The sequence below is a fragment of the Monodelphis domestica genome, chromosome 5 (assembly GCF_027887165.1).
Source record: "Monodelphis domestica isolate mMonDom1 chromosome 5, mMonDom1.pri, whole genome shotgun sequence".
NCBI classification, from domain to species: Eukaryota; Metazoa; Chordata; class Mammalia; order Didelphimorphia; family Didelphidae; genus Monodelphis; species Monodelphis domestica.
Window position 1 is genome coordinate 93707906 of NC_077231.1, and position 23251 is coordinate 93731156.

Below are 23251 nucleotides of genomic sequence, written 5' to 3' on the forward strand. Positions count from 1 at the left end.
CCTCATGTATAAAATGAGCTAGAGAAGAAAATGGCAAACTAGCCATGTGACCCTGGACCAGTCACTTAGACCCTGTTTGCCTCAGTTTCCTCATGTATAAAATGAGCTGGAGAAGAAAATAGCAAACTAGCCATTTGACCTGGGATAAGTCACTTAACCCTGGTTGCTGCAGGTTCCTCATGTATAAAATGAAATGGAAATAGTAAATCATTCCAGCCTATTTGCCAAGAAAATTCTAAATGGGGTCATGAAAAGTCATACACGGCCAATAAATGACTGATCATCAGAATGTGAACTCCTCAAGATCAGAGATAGTCTTGATTTGCTTTTTATATCCTCGGGGATTAGTACAGTATTTGGTATGTAGTAAGCATTTAAGATATGTTTTTTATTCATTCACTGATGCCCAAGTTCACACAGATAATAGAGCTGAGAACTGAGTTTGAGTTATCTGACTCTAAACTAAGCACAATTCCCACTCACTCCATTATTTAATGATGTCGAAGGTCTCTTTCAGCTCTGAATCTTTAGTCTTAGGAACTTGCCTACAAATGATTGTTTCTCCTGCATTTGAATCTCACAGTTGGCCAAGGAAAATCAACATGCATTTATTAAGCACCTAATCAATGCTAGACTCTTTCCAAAGTTACTAAAGTCTAAAACATTTTCTATGTTTTATTCTCCTTTAAAAACACACAACTGGGGGGGGGGGGGGGGGGCAGCTGGATAGTTCATTGGATTGAGAGCCAGCCCTAAAGACGGGAGGTCCTAGGTTCAAATCTGACCTCAGCCTCTTCCTAGCTGTGTGACCCTGGGCAAGTCACTTGACTTTTTTTTTTTTTGCCTAGCCCTTACCACTCTTCTGCCTTGGAGCCAATACACAGTATTGACTCCAAGACGGAAGGTAAGGGTTTAAAAAACAAAACAAAACACAACTTGCTCATATAAGAAGTCGTATTCTTTCAGAACTAGAAAATACTGAATTCCAGGAAACCAACCCCAAAGGGTGAGGCAGGATAGCTGGGGAGAAGCATTGCCTTTCTTTGAGTTCTCCTTAATTACAAAAAACAAAAAAGAAAGAAAGAAAATAATAGACTTGAAGGTCAAACAGCTCACTTAATAGGAAACTAATTAGAAAAGTAGCTGAACAGCATCAAGAAAAAGGGTCTTTCTTGATTGAAGGTGGAGAAAATCCATCACTACTTTCTAAAGTCCCACCATTAACCTATGTGAGACCTTGATTTTGATCCAATCCATGGGGACTTAGTATGGAACTAGTGAAACTTGACATCAAAGGATAATCCCCCCCCCCCAACTACTTGACGATTAGCCATGGGAATAAAAAAGTAAACACAAGTACAACGCAACTCTCTGCCAAACTCGACAACCTATTTTGGTGTTCTCGGAGTCCCCGAGAAGAGTAGTTGACATTGGGGGACTAAACAAACCATTAGGTTGAGAACTAGGCTACAAAAGCAATTTGCCAATTGCTGCAGGAGCCAAGCCAGAAAGAACATTAGCTATGGAGCCAGAGCACGTGGATTTAACTCCCATCTCTGATGCTTACTACCCATGACCTTGGTCAAGTTGTTTCAATTCCCCAGGCTTCAGGTTTCTCATCCCTCATTTCCACATTCTGCAAATTAAGGGGTTGATTTACAGGGTCTCTCGGCTCGCTTCCACTTTAGATCTGAAATCCTTTCATCCTCAATGGCCACTTGGGTCACTCCTATTTCCAAATCTCTCGAATCACCAGGGTGAATTTTTATCGAAATTAATGAATTAAGACCAAAAGATTTTGTTCTCTTTTGCCCCTATCAGTAAGGATCTTTGCCTTGGGCTCTGATTTAGCACTTTGTTTGCTACCTCTGTTAACCTAATCATATAATAGATTATAAATGCATATATATATATAAACATATATACATATATACATACATATATACATATATAAACATATATACATATATATATATAAAATATATATATAAAATATATAATCATATATACCATATTTTATAATTTATTGTATATTTATACATATGACAATCATATAATAGATTAAATACGTATAATCACATGTATGATATATATTTATATATTATAATTTTTTATAATATATGAATTATATCACATAATTGTTGTCAATGAAATATCATAGAATACAAGACTAGATAGGACCCTAGCAATTATTTGGTCCAACTCTCCCATTTTCATATTTTAGGGATGGATCTTTGCCCCCCAACTGTTTCCCATGCCTACAACGCTCTCCCTCCTCACTTCCACTGTCTTCCCTGGTTTCTGTCAAGCCTTGACTCAAACTACAGGAAGTCTGTCCCATTTACTCCCTTCTCCCTTCCTCCCAGCCACTAGTGACTTCTGAAATTACCTATCTATTTTGTCTATATCTTGTATGCACATGGCTGTTAACATATTGTCTCCTCCACTCAAAGGTGAGCTTCTTGAGGGCAGTGGGCATTTTCCCCATTCTTTGTATTCCCCATATAGTAGGGGCTTAATAAATAGAGTGCTTGCCTGATTAGTAATACTAATAAAAATTTAAAAATACTTATTTAATATGTTATTTTAATAATATTTATTTACTATATTATTTAATAATAATAATAGTAAACTAAGTAGTACAGTGAATAGAGCCAGGAGGACCTGAATTCAAATTCAGCCTCAGACATTTAGTAGTTGTGTGACCCTGGGCAAGTCACTTAAGCCTGTTTGCCTTGGTTTCTTCATCTGTATGATAATAAGCCAGGGAAGAAAAAAGCAAACCACTCTAATTTCTTTGCCAAAAATACCCCAATGGGGTCAAAGAATTGGATACAATTAATAGCCAAAAATAACAAGCTTGCCTGATTATTCCTATTAGGCTAAGCCATGTGAAGTCAGGGGCTGTGTCTTATCCAAACTCACCTTCCCTTCAGTGCCTAACAAGGTAGTAAAAACATAGTAAGCACTTATTTCCCCAAGGGATAAATTTAATTTACTGCAATTCAACAAATATTTATTAAGAGCCTACTAAGGGCAAGTTGAAATGAGGTATAATACAGCAGATAAAAGATTTTGACTTTACAGTCAAGAAATCTGGAGTTCTGAAATCTGAAATCTGGAAATCAAGAAATCAAGTTCCACAACTCTGACTCATGCTTACTGTGTCATCCTGGGCAAGTCACCAAACTTTGTAGTTCCCCAAGCAACTCTGTAAAACTGTAACTAGCAAAGCTGATACATTAAAAAAAAAAAAAATCAGCCCACTGGCCATGTCTGACACCACCTCTCTGAGGAAAGGCAAAACATATTTCACCAGCAATCTTCTATGGTCATAATTTAAATCTGTTTTTGTCAAATTGATCTCCCATAACTCCTCTAGACAAACCCTCCATTTTAGTCAGACTATCTACAGCACAAATATTGTCATCTCCGCTCATATCAGAGTATAGACATAGACAGACATGGACATAATCATGGACATAGACACAGAAAAAGACATGAATATAGACATAGATGCAGATAGATGTCCATAGACATGGACATAGACACAGACAAAGACACAGACATGGATATAGACACAGACATAGACATGACATAGACATGAACATAGACACAGATGTTGACATAGACATAGCCACAGATATGGACATAGACATATGAATATAGACATAGACAGATATAGACAGATATAAATATATAGATAGACCTGGACAGGGTCAAGGACAAAGACATAGATATAGACAAAGGTAGACCTGCACAGGGTCAGTGATAGTGACAGAGGCAGAAATATATAGATATTTATTCTAATTGTAAATGTTACAGAAATGCAGTTAATGATATTATTATTGACTGTGTGACCTGAGGTAAGTCATTTAATTTCCATAAGCCTCAATTTCCTCATCTATTAAATAAGGACATCAGACTAGATACTAGACAACTCCAGATGACTCCCAAGATGCTTTCTAACACAAAAAAATCCATGCTCCTGTGATTTTCCTATCTCTAGCATTGAGAACAGAATCTGGCACATAGTTGGTTCTTAGCTGGTCAATTTAGGATCAAAGAATTAGAGATAGGAGGCAATCTCAGAGGTCAGAGTGTCCAAACTCTTCATTTTACAGGGAACAGGCCCTAGGTCCAGAATGTTCTAGAACTGAGCATAACATCTCATAAACATCTGGCTAGTAATAAACATTTGTTATTATTGCTAATCAATATTTATTCAAGTGAAAATAACATTTCCTAGCTGTGAGACCATGGTCAGTCCACCAATCTACATCCATTAATTAAACACCTATTCTGTGCCAAGCACTGGGCATATAAAGACAAAAATACAATAGACTCTGCCCTGAAAGAACTGACATTATAACAATAATAACGGACACTCTAGTTCTCTTGGCCTTGGTTTGCACATCTGTAAAATGAGTTTATTAATACTTCTAACACCTGCCAATACAGGAAAAGGTCTCATAAACTTTAAGCCATGTGTTCTCTGCTGGTAAAATGTAAGCTCCTTAAAAGCTGTAACTGTATTGCTTTTATTTCTATATCCCCAGAGATCAGTGCAGCACCTGGAACTTTTTTTAAACAAAATCTATGGGGCAGCTACGGGGGCTCAATGGATAAAGCAACCGGCCTGGAGTCTAGAGGTCCTGGGTTCAAATTTGGCTTCAGACACTTCCTAGCTGGGTAACCTTGGGCAAGTCACTTAATCCCTTCGCCTAGCCCTTGCTCTTCTGTCTTAGAATTGCGACTAAGAAAGAAAATAAGACTTACAAAAGAAATCTGATTTCACCAAGGTTAGGAAACTCCCAGTGAGGGAAAATTCACTCTACCAATACAGATCAGGAAATGGGGTACTGGAAAGCTGAGAAGTATGTGTGTCCCAAAACTAAGAGTTGCTGCACTGGAGAAAAACTCTATTCACTTCAGCATACTGCCTCTTATGTGTGTCTGCTTCATAATAAGTGCTCAGTTTAAATACTTGCTAATTGACTGATTAATTATAGAAGTGGGAATTGTTATTACCATCACCCTGAAAAACCAAGACAAAAAATTTCTGGCTGCAGAAATGAGAGCCTGTAAATCACCAAGGGGGGGGCAGACACCAGACTTCCTCCGTTTTTTTTGTTTTGTTTTCACGCATGGGATGATGACCAGATGGGATTGGGGGATTCCCCAGGGTTGTGAATAGCTTGATTCTGCAGATTGGATATCATGGGCTTTCAGAGAGAGGGGGCTGGGGAGGGTCCCTCGAAGCATCCTGCTTTGAAGTCAGAGCTCAGGTCCTGAAATGAGAACTGGATGCAAAGATCTGTTTTTATCTCTCCCGGCTGATTCCCAGAACTTCAAAGGTTCACCAAAGCCCTTCCTTTTCAGCCCCTCTCTCCATATCGCCAATTACCTTCCTGCTGAGAAGATGGAATTTCTTTTGACTGAGAACAGGGGTCCCACCTCTTGAAGATCAAGAGGACAGATAATCCCCCCCACCCCAGCCCCCATTACAATATATATCAGCCAGGCTAGAAAGCTCACTGAAATGCATTTGTATTTACTTAGCACTTAAGATAGGGGCTAGTTCAGGCTGGAGCAGCCTGACAAATTTGGGGATTAATCACCTCCCACCAACCCAATGGGGTCAAAAAGATACTGACTGGGGGCAGCTAGGTAGACATCTCCTAGCTGTGTGAACCTCCACAAAACACTTAACCCCAGCTCTAGCCCTTAGCACTCTCCTACCTTGGAAGGGATATTTAGGATCAATTCTGAGACAGAAAATAAGGGTTAAAAAAAGATACTGATTGTTGTACATTCCTTGGATGGGCTGTTTTTAGATCATCTGGTGGCTGCCCTTCTTTTATTCTGAGAATCATAGTCCTGGAGTTGGAAAGAACCTCAGAAGTCACAAATCCAGCCCCTCATTTTACAATTGAAGTAACTGAAGCTCAAGAAATGAAGTCACCTGTCCAAGGTCACACAGGTAGTAGAAGGGAGCTTTAGAACCTAATTCTCTTATTTTAGAGGCAGTGCCCTCCCTTCCTTTCTTTCTAAAAAGCCTGACTGTCCTGTCTTAGTTACAACTCTAAGACAGAAGTGAGAACTAGGCAAACAGGGTTAAGTGGCTTGGCCTAGATCACATAGCTAGGAAGCACCTGAGGCTAGATTTGAACCCAGGTCCTCTTGACTCCAAGCCTAATGCTCTATTCAATGTGCCACCCAGATGCCCCTCAACAAACATTTATAAAGTGTCCACTCTGTGTGCAAAGTAGCATAGAATCACCAGTCTGTATAATACTGAACACATCTTGGAGCCAGGAAGACCTGGGTTCAAGAAAACAGTCTCTGCCACAAACTGGCTGGATGACCCCTAAAAGCCTCCCAAGGCTCAAGGGCCCCTCTCTAAGACTGTCAGTTTCAGAAGGTGACAACTTGCAATGGCAGAAGGAGTTTCCTTTCTCTGCAAAAGAAATCACAGGTCCAATCTCTTTTCTGCCAGGCAGGAGAGGAAAAAGGCAGCATCTGCCCTCAAAGAGTTTACATTCTCCCTGAGAAAACAATATATGCATGTACCAGATGTGTCAATTCAGAATATTAAAATTAATTAATTAAAATTAGTTCAATTTTAAAATTAAAGGCAAAGGAAGAAGGGCAGTTAAATAGCTCCAGACCAGGAGTCAGAAGGACCTGACCTCCATATACTTCTTAGCTGGGTGACTCTGGGCAAGTCACTTAAAACCCTGTTTGCCCAGCTCTTAGAGTTGTTACTAGGACAGAAAGTAAGGCTTAAGAAAAAAATTTCAAGGAAGTACTTGGAGGGGAACTAAAAACAGGGATGGGGGGAATCAGACTGTAGGTCAGGGAGACACTAGAAGGCTTTGAGCTAAGCCTTGAAGGAAGTTGAGGATTTTAGGTGAACGTAAAGAGGAAGAGCATTCTAGGAGATGAACAGGTGACATCGTTCCCACAGCAGGTAGGCTGCTTCTCCTGCCCTCCAATACAACATGGCATTGTGGACTTGAGAGCCAAAAGAAGAGTTCAAATCGCAGTTGTTCAACCAACATACGATGTGTTTGCCACAGAAAAAAGAATCAGGAGCTTGAGCTAAGTGAGCTCCGACTGCCCAGCATGGCCACTAAATATGGTCTTGGTGAAGTGCCAGTATCCATAGGTCTTTATACGCCTACACACTTCATACATCCAAACTCCTACCTGGGATCTCAGCGGGAATAATGTTTGTAAAATCGTAACCAAAACTGCCCAATCTTAAAGCCCTTCAGAGTTTATAAAGCAATACCCTCATAAAGATTCCCAAGAGGTAGGCAGTATATTTGATCGCCACCCTTTCTGGACCTGCTTTGGGTGATCATTCACATAGGGACTGGCCCTCTCCCAATTCAGATGGACACCTTAGCAGCTCAGAGTCCCAGGGAGCTGCCCAGAGCCCTAAAAGGTTGGGACTTCCCCAGAGATGGGTCAGACAGAGGTGAGGCTTTATCTCTGTCTACTACACCACCCTGTCTCCCTTTCTCTCTTTTTTTAAACCTTTACTTTCTATCTACGTAACAAATCTAAGACAGAAAGGCAAGGGCTAGGCAAACAGGGTTAGGTGATCTTGCCCAGGGTTCCCCATTTGGGAAGTGTGTCAAGTCACACCTGAACCCAGGTCCTTCCAACTCCAGGTCTGACTGTCTATTCTGGGTGCCACCGAGCCGCTGACTCATTCGCTTTTCTTTAGATGAAGAAGCTGACTTGTCTAGGGAGAAGGAGGGCAATGGCTTGTCCAGGATCTTTCTGAAGACCAGTGCGATAGCCTTTCTACTAATCCACCCCAGAAGGGCACCTCCAACAAAGGAATTGATAAGAGGCAACAGAGGATAGGAGGGAACATTTGGGTTCCAATCCATTACCCTAAGCAAGTCATTTCCATTTCTAAGCTTATGATTCCTGATCTATGAAATGAGGATGGCATCTCAGAGAGAATACCACCAGTCTTAGCTCTAGAAAGATGCCACCGACTAGCTGTACGACTTGGAACAAGTTCTTTCTCTGAGGCTTGGTTTATCCCATTGTAAAAAGAGCAGAGTTGAAGAAGAAAATACTCTGAGTTTTTAGGAAAGAACATTTTTCAGCTCTAATGTTCTATGAATCTCCCTCCAAGTGCTGACTGAGACATTGTTTCTTTTGGATAGAGCTGATGTAAGAATTTATTTATTTTGTTCTGACTTCATGTTTGTAGCAGGGGTTTGTGGGTCATCCTTTCTCATTGTTGGGAAAGGAGAGAAGGCAGGCTTTTATTGATTTAAAATTTTTAATTTTTAAAAATGTTAAACCACTCTATGAGCCTATTATTATCCATACCATCCAAATTCTGACCCAACTTGACCTTCTGGCAGCAGTTAATAGAAATAGATGAACATATGCACAGTCTGATAACAACAAAAACAACAACAAAACACTCCAAAAACACTTGAGAAAGGAGCTCTGGAAAACACTCAGGATAAGATGTTACCAACATTAGTTTCTAATATTAGTAAAAGCTGACATCACTTGTCTAACACTTCATGGTTACAAAATGTTCAATAACATAGGAGCATGGATTTGGGGCTAGGAGAGACCTGAGAGGCCATCGAGGCCAACCCTTTGCATTTTATACTTTTACATAGTTCTATGTTATAGTTAAGAAAATTGAGTTCCAAAGAGATTAAGTAACTTACTTAGACAGGATTTGAACCCAGGTCTTCCTAAATCAAGGGCTCTTATCTATTATACCATTCTGACTCTCAATTTTCTCATGTAATCTTTTTTTTTTTTTAAAGATCCTTAGTTTCTGTCTTAGTAACAACTCTAAGATAGAAGGGCAAGGGCTAGGCGAAGGAAACAGGGATAAGTTTGCCCAAGGTCATACAGCTAAGAAGTATCTGAAGTCAGGTTTGAACCCAGGCCCTCCCATCTCTAGCTCTGATTCTCTAGCCACTATACTGCCTCATTTAATCTTCATGTCAACTCAGTGAAGTAGCTACTCCAGAGATTACTGGCTCCATTTTACAGATGAGGAAGGGTTTAAGTAACTTGGTCAAAAGCTGCCTTTCCCCTCTCCCCTTTCTGCTTTCCCCCTTTTCTCTTGGTTTCCCCTCTCCCCTCTGTCTTTCTTCCTTCCCTCTCTTTCCCCCTCTCAATCTCATCAGAGATAACTCAGGCTACATTTGCAAACCATCTGCTGGCCTTGAGTAGCCCCCTCCTCTCTCCTGGTATCCCTTGGGTCTGTTTGGAGTCTATTGGTTTATTCAAGATCAGGGCATGTGTTTATCAAATGAACAACATTTTTAAACAACTCCCGGCTGCTATAAGACAACTCCATCCCAAAGCTGCCTCCTTTCTGAAATGGGATCCTAGCCCAGGTGCCATTGCCTCTGAAAAGCCTACCTTGATTCTCCCCAAGCTTGGGTTCATAATCTCTTTCCATGAATTAGCTTGCTTATCCATACTCAAGTCAGGCACAAGTCAGCATAAGACATATTTATAAGGCACTGTGCTAACTGAATAGATGGATGGAGAGAAGGGGGAGGGAGGGAGAGAGAGAGAGAGAGAGAGAGAGAGAGAGAATGAAAGAGAGAGAGAGAGAGAATGGAAGAGAGAGAATGAAAGAGAGAGAATGAAAGAAGAGAGAGAGAGAATGAAAGAGAGAAAGAGAATGAAAGAGAGAGAGAGAGAATGAAAGAGAGGGGGGAAGGAAGGAAGAAGGAAAGGAAGGAAGAAGGAAAGGAAGAAAGAAAGAAGAAAGGAAAGAAAGAAAAAGAGAAAGAGAGAAAGGAAGGAAGGAAGAGGGAGAAGAGAAACAATATCTGGCCTCAATGAGCTTACATTCTCTTGGGCTCTTGGGCACTGAGGGTGGGAAATGTCTACTTATGACCTAGCTGCCCCATCAAATTCTTTCAAAATATCCATCAGTTTTGCTTATTAAAAAATCCTTAGTTATAAGGGATTGCTCTTTGAGAGGAAAGAAGGAATTTCCATCATATAAAATCAAAAGATATCCAGAATATACATTAAAAATAGGTGATTAACTACTTGTTAAATTAAATATAACCCACTCACTGCAAAAAGCTGTTTGTTTGTTTTTAACTTTCTAGGCAGAATCTCTCTCTCTCTCTCTCTCAGAGATACACACACACACACACACACACACACACACACACACACACACACACACACACACACACACCTTACCTTACGTTTTAGAATCAATATTATGTATTGGTTCCAAAGCAGAAGAGTGGTAAGGGCTAGGCAATGAGGGTTAAGTGACTTGCCCAGGGTCAGACAGCTAGGAAGTGTCTGAGGTCAGACTTGAACCCAGGACCTCCCATCTCTAAGCCTGGCTCTCAATCCACAGAGCCACCCAGCTGCCCCCCCCCCCCATCTCTTCTCTAAAGCAGCAGTGGTTGTGGGGCTTCCATGTAACAAGGAACTGAGAGGACTATGAGATTTCACAGTTAGGTGCAAGCAGGTACATCCAAGGTCACCATGAGGGTTAAGTAGGCTGCCATGCCACCTGGCCATTCTGTAAACCAAACCATGAAGAATGGCTTCCATCACACCCAAGACCCTTTGGTCAGAGACCTCCCAATGGCTGCGGGTGGTGTGAGGAAAGCTGCCACTGACCTTCATAAATGCTGATGATATGAGGATGGCTGAGGGACGACATGATCTCAATCTCCCGTCGGATGTGAACCATATCTTGTTCATCTTTAATTTTATCCTTACGGATGGATTTTATGGCAACCTATAAAGTCAGGAAATGAAATGTTATTTGGGGATCTAAACAGATGCAAATCAGCCATTGAAGGAGTTGGGAAAATAAATACAGATGTCACTTGGCATGATACACAATGAGGAAAACAGAAATTGGAAGGGGAAAAAAAAAACACAAAACCCCTGTCATGTCATTTCTTTCATTTATAGCAAAAACACCCTTCCCACAGAGGCAGGGAGCATGAAGAGTGATGGGCACGGCGTCCTCCCATGGCCAATGTTTAAAACAATGATGGGGGCTGATGGTTCCACTGACAATGGAATGCCAACATCTTGAAACAAAGTAAGAGAAATCCCAGTTTAAGAGTGCCACGGATTAAGGGGGCCACATACACCGGCCAATACACACAGACAGCTGTTACATCTGTGACGATGGAACAAAGCCTCCATCACATGCAATGGGAATGGCCAATTTAGGAATCACTTTTTTTTCTATGCGCCATGTTTCTGAAACTTTAGCCATTGACTTGATAAGTAAAAAAGGCACCAGAGGCAGCTTCAGTGCAGCTATAATTCAATACAACTGCTATAATGCAATACAAATACAAGTTAATAATTCAGTACAATCCATAGTCCAGTTCAAATCCATCCCGAGCCACTTTCTAGCTGTGTGACCCTGGGCAAATCACTTAATCCTGTGTGCCTAAAAAAAGACACCAATCCCTGAGTAGGAGCACGGAGCCCAAGCTACACAGGGAATCCAGTCAAGCTCTATGACCACAGGCAACTCACTGTGGCCCTCCTGGCCTTAGTTTCCTCATCCCTATAATGTACACTAACCCAGCTCATAAAGAATCTCATCAACATTTTGCATTTGCATCCAGGCACATAAAAAGGCATTTAACAATGTTTATTGATTGACTAAATCTGTGATGTCACCAATAAAAGGAATTCCCAATGAATGAAACCCCTCCACCAAAGGAGATGGACACCTTCTGGGGAATTGTCTTTTAGAGAGTTGCCCAAGGGCACAGTCAGACTGCCTCAGAGGAAGAACTAGAAGCAAATTTTCCTGACTCCTGGCCTTCTTGATTTTAAGACTTGAACTCACAGTCTAGTACCAGTGCCAGAAAGAATCTGAGTAGCTACCCAAAATCAGATGCCCAAAGCTCTAGGTAAATGTGGTCTCTGAGGGGAGTTACTGATAAATGAAATAGTTCAGAAAGAAGACCACCATGTATATGTTTATTCAACCTTTGTATGAATCAAAGTGGTAATAAAGGGCAAAAAAAAGGCAATAAATACACATAATTGGCAAAATTTAAATTAAATTAAATCAAATTAGTCACCAAAAAAATGGCAATAGAGAACCTAACAAGGAAAGGCTTTCCTGCCCATGGAAGTGTCTCTGTTGGTAAACAAGTTGGTAATGGGATCAGTCTGTTCTGGCATCAAAAAAAAAAAAAGCTACTTGGGTAGAAGACCAGAAAAATTGCTGCCAGCTACAGAAATCCTCATTCTGCTTGACCCCCAGCTCCCGGGAGACTCTCCCTCTGGTGACCTCAGCTCTGGACTTCAGGCCTCCTTTCATGAAAGGCAGACAGGTCAGGCACCCATCTGGACAAGGAGTGGTGCACAGAGCTCCCCTGAGAAAACATGTCCTCAGACTTGGTCAGTGATGCTCTATCCTAGCCAATTGAGCCGTATTTCAAATTCATAAGATGAATAACAACTGGCTTAAAGAATTCTTAGATTCCTTTATTTTTTGTTTGTTTTTTTGGCTTTCTACAGATCAAGGGATTGGTTTTCTTTCTAGCCCTAATCTATTAAGAACCAAACTGAATTATTGGAACCTAATTGATCAAATCAATCAATCAATGAGGCATTCTATAGTTGAGAGACTTGGAGTCAGGAGACCTGAGTTCAAATGTTGTTTACCTGGCTACAACCACAGAGACATTTACCTTCTCAAATAAAACAAAGAGGTTGAAATCAATTACCTCTATGAGCTTGCCCAGTTCTGAAATTCCATGTTCTAAACTCCTTCTGTTCTCAATGTTCTAAGACAGGAAGTTTTAATACTCTCATTTCACAGATAAGAAAACTGAGGGTAATTGGGACTTCCCAAAGGCCACCAAGCTCATAAGGAGCAGAATCATGAGTGGAATCCAGTCCCTTTTTTGCTTCAAATTCAGTGCTTTTCTCCCCCACAGTTTATAGAATCTACAGAGGCCTTAAAGGTCATGTTTTTCTTTTTTTTTCCCCCCATGGGGAATTGAAAAGGGGGAAGGAGAGAAAATAGACTGTTAACTGAATTTTTTTAATTGAATTTTTAAAAATAAGACCTTAAAGACCATCTGGTCCCTTTGCCAGGCGATTTTCCCCTCTCTTTTTTGTTTTGATAGCTCTCTAGGAGGGGCAAATACATTGTGAGAAGTTGGTGATGTAGAAATAAAAGATATCAGTAAAAATTGTCGTTTTTAAAATAGAAATGGTTATTTGGAGCAATCCCTTCATTTTACAGACAGGAGAGCAAGCCTGGCTCCTCTTCAGCCCCCCCCCCCCTCCCCATTACCAGCAGGGTGAAGGGGGCCTCACAGACTAAACCAGAAACAAACAGAATCTCATCCTCCCCCAGCTGAGCCCCAGGCCTCCATCATCAGCCGGGATCACCCTTTCTAAATACCCCTAGTCTCCACAACAATGGCAAAACTTGGTCTCAAAATCCTTTCCTTTTCTTCCTTGACCCCGGGGATCCTTGATACTTTTTCTTGGGGATGTGGGGGAAGGAGGAAAGGCTGTTAACCTATGTCTAGACCATGTAGACAACCAGGATGTGGGTGGCTCTTGGACTCACTCCTGCATTCTTATATGAACTAAATACAGGCCTGGGGGTGGAGGGGGGGTGGGGAAACACCCCTCTGATTATGCAAAGGCCTGCACTTGGCCTTGGAGAAGAACTCAAGAAGGCGCTATTGTCAGATATACAATAGGGACAAATTCTCTCCCCATCCACGGTCTAAGGGATAATGCCATTCATTTTGGGGATGTGTGTGTGGGGGGGGGGGGGGGGGGAGAGAAGAGGGAAGCAGAGAGACTTAACTGGGAAAAAACCAGCTGGCCTCTGAATCACAACTAATAGTCAAGAAATAGGCAACCCCCCCCCCATCTGCCAAAGGGGGTGATGAAGCCAGGGAACAAAAGGGAGAATTCTGGGATCCGAAATACAACTCCATTAAGTGCCAGGGAAACTGATGGTGTCTAATCCATGTTGGATAAAACTGTTCCCCGAAGCTCCACCAAAGCCTCTCCTTTTCCATTATTTTTATTTCAACCCCTAATAACAACTCTAAGACAGAAGAAGGGCAAGGGCTATGGAAATGGGGTTAAGTAACTTGCCAAAAGACACCAAGCTAGAAGAAAATATCTGAGGCTAGATTTGAACCCAGGGACTCTGAATTCCAGGTCTGGTGCTCTATCCACTGGGCCACCTACTTGCCTCTCAATAACACACCCATCATCTTAGTAAAATATACAGGATGGTTTTAGCTCCAGCTCACCTTCCAAGCTTGCTGTGAAGGGAGTACAAAGTGAGGAGATGCTTCCTGGGGAGAAATCCTAGAGAATTCATGCAGGAAGGGACCTCAGAAACCATCCCTAGAAATAGAAGCAGGATGGCACAGTAGAAAGAGTCCTGGCTCTGGCAGCAGAGAACCTGGGTAAATTGAGCCTCAGATATTTAGTAGTAGTGGGTGAGTCACTTGAACTCTTTGTGCCTCAGTTTTTTCATCTGTAAAAATTAAGATTCAGTGGCTTTTAAGGTTCCCTTCCAGATCTAAGACCAAGTTCAAGTTCAGCCTCAGCCACTTACTAGCTGTGTGATCCTGGGCAAGTCATTTAACCTTTGGGTACCTCAGTTTCCTCATCTATAAAATGGAGATAATAATAGCAACCATCTCCCAAGGTTGTGAGGAGGATTCAGAGATACTGATTATAAAGTACTGTTAAAAATGTTAGCTATCATATAAGAAGCCTGTGTTCCATTGGATCAATCAATCAATAAGCATTTAGAAATTTGCAGGGGCACCTAGCTAGGTGGCTCTGAATGATAGAGAGCCAGGTCTGGAGATGGGAGGACCTGGGTTCAGATCTGGTCTCAAATCCTTCCTAGCTGTATTAGGCAAGTCACTTAACTCCCATTTCTTAACCCATATCACGCTTCTGCCTTGGAACCTTGGGACCAACACTTAGGATGGATTCTAGGACAGAAGGCAAGGGTTTTTTTTAAAAAAGAAATGTGCCAGTCACCCTCTGGTATGGAGGAGTCAAAGACAAACATCCCCTGTCCTCCAGAAGTTTACATTCCATAAGCTCAATCAACCAATCATCAAGGATTTACTGATTAACACAAATACAAACAAACCCAAAAATTCCATCAGGAACAGATAAGAGACTCTAAGACTTGGATTCCAGTCCCACCTCTGCCCCAATTAACTGTGAACCTGGGAAACACCCTTACCCTCTCCTTTCCTCAGTCTGGGCACGTCCCTCCCTCCGTGCCAGGAAGAAACAAAGACAAAATAAATAAATAAATGAAATGTCTAATCTTATAGAATATGCAATCTTATATAAAATTATAGAATATAGAAATTCACATAGAATCTTATAAAATGATATAATCATATAAATTATAGAATCTGATATAGGTTTATAGAATCTTATATAGAATTACAGAATGTAGAATCTCATAACATAGAATCACATATGATAGAATCTTATATAGACATATAGAATATAGAACCTCATAAAATAGAGGATCATATATAGAATTATAGAATCTTAAATAGAATATACTCAAAATTATATAATCTTATATATTATAACTTATTTAGAATACAGAATCTTTTTTTCTTTTTATGTTTTTTTTTTTAATTTATCCACTCCCACTCCTCCTCAGCCCATGGAAGGCATCATCCAGCAAAATATATAGAGGAACATCTTTCATGTTTCTACTTCTCAGTTCATTCTCTGGAGGTGAACATTAATAAGTTACTCTTGAAATATTAAACCTGTAGTTGTATTTAATGTTCTCTTGATTCTATTCATTTCACTCTCCATTGTTCCATGTAGTTCTTTCCAAATTTTTAAAAATAAATCTACTCATCATTTCTTACTGTGCACAGAATATAGAATCTGTATAGAATTACAGAATATAGAATCTTATAGTTGGGGCATAAGGAGGTTAAGTGATTTGGTCATTCTGTGTCCAAAATTAAAGTTGAACCTAGGAATTCCCAATTCTCAGGCAAGTTTGCATTCCCCCTATGCCTTCTTTCCTCTCCCCACAGATGGTTTCTGAGTTAAAATTTCATTTTTTTCAAATGTCTGTTCTAATAAACTCTTCAAAATGTTGAGTAAAGGCATGAGAACCTCATCCATAAAGGAGACATGAAATCAGGTGTTGCAGTTAAAATTGCCCAGGGTAGTCCATTTAAAATACATTCTGGAGTCTAGACATTGCAGTGTGGCTTGTAAAAGGACTTCTTTTACATGGGCCACCCTACAGTTTGATGCTTCAAATCTCAACGAGCACCTGGTTTAATATTAGATCCATGGATTTCCCAACTTTCAGGGCCTGAAAATTTAAGAGAGATTTGGTCAGGCCAATTCCCATCTCTTGTCAAATTCAATAGATCCAGCTCCTTTACATTGAGGTTGAACATTTTTCTATTTGGAACAGTTATATACTCAATTTTGCTGAATTTCTCCTCACTGTGGCTACTCTAAAGGGGACGAGCTTTGATGATCACAGACAATAGTTATAAATCTCTACGTCTGTGCTTCAATGCACAGAGCCATTCCCATGATAAACAGGATTGGGACAAATCATATCCTACCCCAACCTCAGGCCTCCTCACTCCCCAACACACACACACACACACACATACACACACACACTTTCAATGAACATCTAGTTAACATTTTTGAAATTAGAAAAATGAAACCCAGAGAATTCAAATGATTTGTCCAAGACCAATCAGAAGCTAATGTAGAATGGAACTCCCCTCAAATGCTTTGACTCTAAATCCAGTGTTCTTGGCACTGTATTTTGAAACCAAGGGACATTAAAATCAAAGGTACCCTCCTGGACACTGACACAGAAGCTGAGGTTCAGGGTCAGTTTTTTCATTTTCTTTTTTTAAATTCAACTTAAATTTTTTTAATTACATGTAGAAACAATTTTTAATAATTGTTTTCTTATATTTTATGATTCAGATTCACTCCCTTCCTCCCTCATCTCCTTGAAGAAGTAAATAGTCTGATAAAAGGTTACACTACTAGCTTTTATGTTCAGTACAATTTCCATCTCCTGTTGTGGAAAGAGACACATATCACACAAACAATTAAAAAAAAAAACTCATGAAGAAAATTAAGTTAAAGATGATGTGCTTTGATCTGCAATCAGATTCTAGTAGTTCCTTCTTTGCTAAAAGTGTTTTTCATAATGAATCCTTTGGAATTATCTTGGAACCTTGTTTTGCTAATAATAGTTTAGTCCTGCACAGTTGAGCATCATGCAATGCTTCTGTTACTGTATACACTATCCTGGTTCTCTCAATTCACTTTGCATCAGTTCACAGAAGTCTTTCCAGATTTTTCTGAACTCATTCTGTTTGTCATTTTTTTATGGTGCAATAGTATTCCATTATAATTATATACCACAACTTGTTCAGCTATTCCCCAATTAATGGACACCTCCACAATTTCCAATTCTTTGCCACTATAAAAAAAGCTGTTAAAAATATTTTTGTCCAAGTAGGCCCTTTTCCCCTATCTCTGATATCTTTGGTATAGAGAGACCCAGTAGGGGTGTATTTTTGTGGCCCTTTGGATATGGTTCCATATTGCTCTTCAAAATGGCTATACCCAAACTTGGAGTCTTGGTTTTTAAAGGATTACTCTATTAAAAATGGATAATATGGAAATGGGCTTTGAATGATAATACATGTATAACGTAGTGGAATTGTTTGTTGGCACCGGGAAAGGGGAGAGAAAAGGAGAGGGATAGAACTGGAATCATGTAACCATGGAAAAATACTTTTAAATAAATAAATCTTTTTTTTAAAAGGATTGCTATACCAGTTACAATTCCACCAACAATGTATTAGTATCCCATTTGCCCACATCCCCTCCAACATTTGTCATTTTCCTTTTGGTTATATTAGCCAATCTAATAGATGTGGGGTGGTATCTCAAGATTATTTTAATTTGCATTTCTCTAATCAATAGGGGTTTGAAGTATTGTTTCATATGACCATAGATAGTTTTCATTTCTTCCTCTGAGAACTGCCTCTTCATATCCTTCAACTAGTTCTCAATTGGGGATTGTTTTGTGTTCTTATAAATTTGACCTAGTTCTCTATATATTTGAGAAATAAGGCCTTTGCAGAGATACTTGCTATACATTTTTTTTTCCAATTTGTTGTTTCCATTCTAATTGCATCACTTTTGTTTATATGAAAACCCAGCTCAATATAACCAAAAATCTTTCCTAAGAATTAGAATTATCTAAAGATAAATATCTCAAAGACATCTGAAGATGAAAAGGCTATCTGAAGAAGTAGAGAGCTGCCCATCTCCAGGTCTTTGAGCACTCCTCAGGAATGCAACAAAGGAGGACTTGGATTAACCTGTCTCTCATATCTGTTAAGATTCAGGGATTCTAGGAATCTCTGCAAGAAAACTTGTTTCTACCTTATCAGTATTTCAGATAAGTGAAGACATACACTTTTATTTAATCCCAGGAAACCTGAGTTGGCAGTTTCCTGGCCATTCATATTGTATGTTTTAGAACAGGCCATGAACTACATAAACTGTCAAGATCTTTCTAGATATTGGGGAGGGGGAAGTTAGAGAGAGAAGAGTCTGGAGATCACTCTTCACAAAGAAAGGAAAATTACACTAGAAGCCAATCTAAGTTGGGCTCCTGGCTTTGTCCAAGACTAAGCAGCAGTGGCTCCACCATACAGGAGTGACTTAGGAAGAGGGATGTCTCAGGAGCCTTGTCCTGCTTGGCTTCAGAGAATGCAACCAGGAACTATAAGCAGAAGTTGCAAACAGGTCAATTTAGGCTTAATGGGAGGAAAAACTTCCTAAGAGTTAGAGCCATTAGTAAGGGGAAAGGGTGACCCTTTGAAAGAGTCATTGATCTAGAGCTAGAAAGGATCTCAGAGGTCTTCTAGTTCAATAAACTCATGACCTAAAAATTAACCATTGACAAGTGACTGGGATCCATTGTCAAGGCAAGTCTATTACAGGCAGGCTTCTTTAAAATCACTTTCCTGGGAGCAAGCCATAATGTGGTACATCCTCAAGGGGTTCAGGGAACTCCACCATGGGGCTCATGAGACCTTTTCATCTCCTTTGGACCTTTTCTGGAAGCAAATCTATCTGAGAGCCAGGACAACAAAGCCCCAATCCCCAGAGGGTTGGGATGGAGGAGGGTGTAGACTGGGCAGGGGATGGTTCCACCCATGGCAATAGTAGGAAAGGTAAAAGGGAAATACCTTCAGGGAGTTGTTTTCCCTTTAAAGAAGTCAACATATTCAGACAATTACTAATGTAATGGTCATAATTATAGCCCACATTTATACAGCACTTTAAAAGTTTATAGGTTTTACCCTTTCATCACCAACTCTGTATAGCTTATCAAAAGAAGAAGAAAAAATGGAAGGACAGATTAAGCCATAAGTTTTCTGCTTCCCAAAATATCATATAAAAGATGTTTTAGATCCATTCATGACAATTGACACTTTGGACTTCTAGCACATAACCCAAGGGGATCAAAGACATAAATACATGTGCTGAAATATTCACAGGGGAAATCTTGTTGAAAACAAAGAACTGAGAACAAAGTGGGTGCCTATGCATTGAGGAAAGGCTTACTCAGTTACCAAAGTGGTGTCAAATTCAAATTGTGCTACATATTTATTTAGAAAACCATAAATTAACATTATCTATGTTGAATTGTATTTTTATTTATTACATTAAACATTTCTCCATTACATTTTAATCTCCTACAGACTCTGAGTTTGGCACTTCTGAATATAATTGAATATTAATTTAAAATAAGAAGTAACAAGTATGAGAATTCCTAGATGCAAAGAGAGATTTGTATATACTGATATAGACAAAAATAAGCAGATATAGAAAAATAATACATTCAGAAACTGTTGTTTTTGTTCTTGTTCTCTTGTGTCTGACTCTTTGTGACCCAGTGGACTATACTGGAGTGGTTTGCCATTTCCTTTCTCCAGTAGATTAAGGTAAACAGAAATTAAGTGACTTGACCAGGGACACTAAACTAGTAAATGTCTGAGGCTGGATTTGAACTCATCTTCCTAACTCCAGAGCCATAGCTCTATCTACTGAGCCACGTAGCTGCCTCTCAGGGGCTACAACAATGTAAATGAAAAAAAAAATCACTAATAGCAAGATGAACTAAGAAATTGAAAAACCAATGATAGTCCCTGAGAACAGATATGAACAGAAAGGTGGAGCACTATTAGGGCAGAATGGTAGGGGTGTGTGTGTGTGTACAGAGAGAATGAGAGAGTTGCAGTACAGTATTACGTCTTTTTTAATTTTTTTCTTTGCAACCAGGAAGGGTAAAATATGGAGATGGGCCATTTCAGAAAAAGACAAACTACATCCACAAAATATTTTTGTTGTAAGGGTTAAGAGAGAGAGGTGGAAAGCCTGACTGACTAATTCTTCTGTGGTCCTATTGCCCAGAGACACTTTTTTCTGATTGTATTTGAAGAGGTTGAAGTAGCTTGGATTCTCAAAGAGTTATCAACAAGAACATGAAGATTTATTGCCTTCCCTCTACTCATCCTTCAAGGATTGAGCTAAAAATGGGAGCCTAATATTGTAAAGAGAGGTTCCACTAGAGAAGGCATGAGGAACTATGGGATAGTAGGGAATTGTGTCCTTTTCCTCTGCATTTTCTCTTTCAGGTCTGAGTTTTGACAGCTTTGGCAAAGGCCAAAACTAAATTTCTGAGGAAATCTATTAGAAGGCTAATGCTAGATGGTGCCTGAATACCATCCAAAAATAAAGCAAAAAAAAAAAACCAAGACTGGAAAACAGGGCTTTGCTCCAGAATATAGATTTAGGGGATGCTGACAGCATTCAGCAATCCTTCAGGACACAGAAACAGCTTAGTACTAGTTAGTTTTTTTCTCTACACTATAATACATTTGATTAGTAACCTCATGATGGCCAGAAGAAGGGATTGGATCAACCAACCAACAATATAAATGGTTTGTGAGAGGGCAGCTAGACGGCTCAGTGGACTGAGAGCCAAACATACAGGTAGGAGGTCCTGGGTTCAAATTTGACCTCAGACATTTCCTAGTTGGATGACCCTGGGCATGTCACTTAAAGCCCATTGCCTAGCCTTTACTGCTCTTCTGCCTTGCAGCCAACACATAGCTACAGTAAGGATTTTTTTTAAATAAAAATAAATGGTTTGTGATGTGCCAGGCATTGCTAAGCCTGGAATGAGTTTCCTCTAGGCAGCAGAATGAAGTTAAATCAAATCAGATGGGAAAAACCTGGACCAATAGAAAGAAATCAGGTTATATGGACTTTTTTTAAAATTTTAAACCCTTACCATCGGTCTTAGTGTCTGTTCTAAGACAGAAGAGTGACATGGGCTAGGAAATTAGAGTTAAGTGACTTGCCCAGGGTCATACAGCTAGGAAGTAAAGATTTGGGTTATATAGACTTTAAAAGTCCAAATAGAGGATCTTGCATTTGATCCTGGAGGCAATAAATAGCTCAATTTGACAGCTGAAGGGAAAATGAACTGGAGTGGGAAAAGACTTGAGGCAGGCAGACACACCAATAATTGCAATAATCCAGTGATGAGGTAATGAGGGCTTCCACTGACTAGTGGTGGCAGGGTCAGGGGAGAGAAGGGGACATATCAAGAGAAATTCTAAAACTAAAATTGACAGGATGTGGCAAATGATTGGATATGGAGAGTGAGCTAGTGAGGAGTCAAGGATAAAAGTTCCATTTTGGACTTGGGAAGTTTAAGGTGTCTATGAGGCATCTAATTGAAGATATCTACAAAATATGCTGTTCAAAACATCTAATAGGCAGTTGGAGATCCAAGGTTGGAGATGAAAAGAGAAATGAGGGCTGGGAAAATAGAGCTAAGAATCATCAGCATAGAGACGCTCCTTGAATCCATGGGAGCTGGTGAGATCACTAAGTTATATAGAAAAAGAAAAGACAGCCTGGGCCAGAGCCATGGCGATGGAGGGGACAGCGCCTCATAATCATCAACTGTGACCTAAATGAACTGACAAAGAGTGGTCAGAAAGGTTCTAAGGAGAACCACAGAGAGCACGGAAGAGGGTCTTTATTATCAAGGAGAAGAGAGGAGAGGGAATACGTGGCAAAGATTTTGGAGTTGAAATGCAGAAGAAGATTGTCATCAGATAAAGAGATTTCAGAGTTCATGAACAGACAAGTTTACTCAGAAGTGAGTGGATGGAGAGAGCCAGGGTACAACTAGAGTCTCTGTATATAGCTATGGTGGGATGGAGAAGAAGTGATTCTATGGAGAGAAGCACGAGGTAGTGGGGAAAAATAATGCTGGATTTGTCTGTGTTCAGACTCTTTTTCTGCCACTTATTAGGTTCATGCTGACCATAAACAAGCCATTTAATCTTTGTAAGTCTCAACTTTCTCATCTGTTAAGTGGCAATAATACTTCTTGTACTACTTACCTCATAGGACTGATGTGAGGAAAGTATTCTGTGAAATTGAGTGTGTGTGTGTGTGTGTGTGTGTGTCTTAGACACATAGCACAATAAAGCTGATAGCCTTAAAGTTGATGGTTCAAGTCCCACCTCTGACACATAACATGCACAAGACAAAAATGTAAATAGAAAGAATAATAGAAACTTGGAGAAATAAGACAGCATACCTCTGCTCTGCTTTGGAGAAATGAGGGATTATGGGTACAATACCCTGCAACTACTGTCAGATTTGGTTGATATATTTATTAATTTTGCTCAATTGCTTTTATTTTTCTTGCCTTTTGATCCTAATACAGAGGATGGCTCAATTAGTAGGGAGGGAAGGAAGTGTCTCTTTGGAAACCAAAGTGATGTAAAAACTAAAGATATCAATAATTTTTTTTTTAACTTAAGTAGGCAATGCAATCTGAACATTGTTGTTGTTCAGCCTTCATTTTCAGAGGACCCAAATGACATCACAGGGTGATGTCCTGACATGCAGGTAAATTGGATTTAAGTGAGGCAGAGTTGCACCCAGTCTGGGCGGAACATACCCCAAAAGAAAGCTTCCTTGGGAAGAGTGTAGGCTTTTATTCAGCAGGTATAATGTTTGAGTCATACATTAACTGGTCTCTGTGAGTCTCCTGGCTCCATATTGCCATTACTGTGGGTTAACACAA

The 23251-nt window shown here is 39.9% G+C and overlaps 2 protein-coding genes across 2 annotated transcripts in view; one reads left to right on the forward strand and one right to left on the reverse strand.

The window, feature by feature from the left end:
• NUAK1 (NUAK family kinase 1) overlaps positions 1–23251 on the reverse strand; it is an 82093-nt gene that overhangs the window by 36411 nt on the left and 22431 nt on the right. Inside the window, exon 2 of the mRNA XM_001374620.4 lies at positions 10666–10786. Coding sequence (XP_001374657.1) covers positions 10666–10786 — 121 coding nt within the window. The remainder of the gene's footprint in view (positions 1–10665; positions 10787–23251) is intronic.
• The window catches only part of LOC103104874 (uncharacterized), a 34442-nt gene continuing 33260 nt past the window's right edge, over positions 22070–23251 (forward strand). Inside the window, exon 1 of the mRNA XM_056800636.1 lies at positions 22070–22312. The gene's annotated coding sequence lies outside the window, so the exon portion shown is untranslated. The remainder of the gene's footprint in view (positions 22313–23251) is intronic.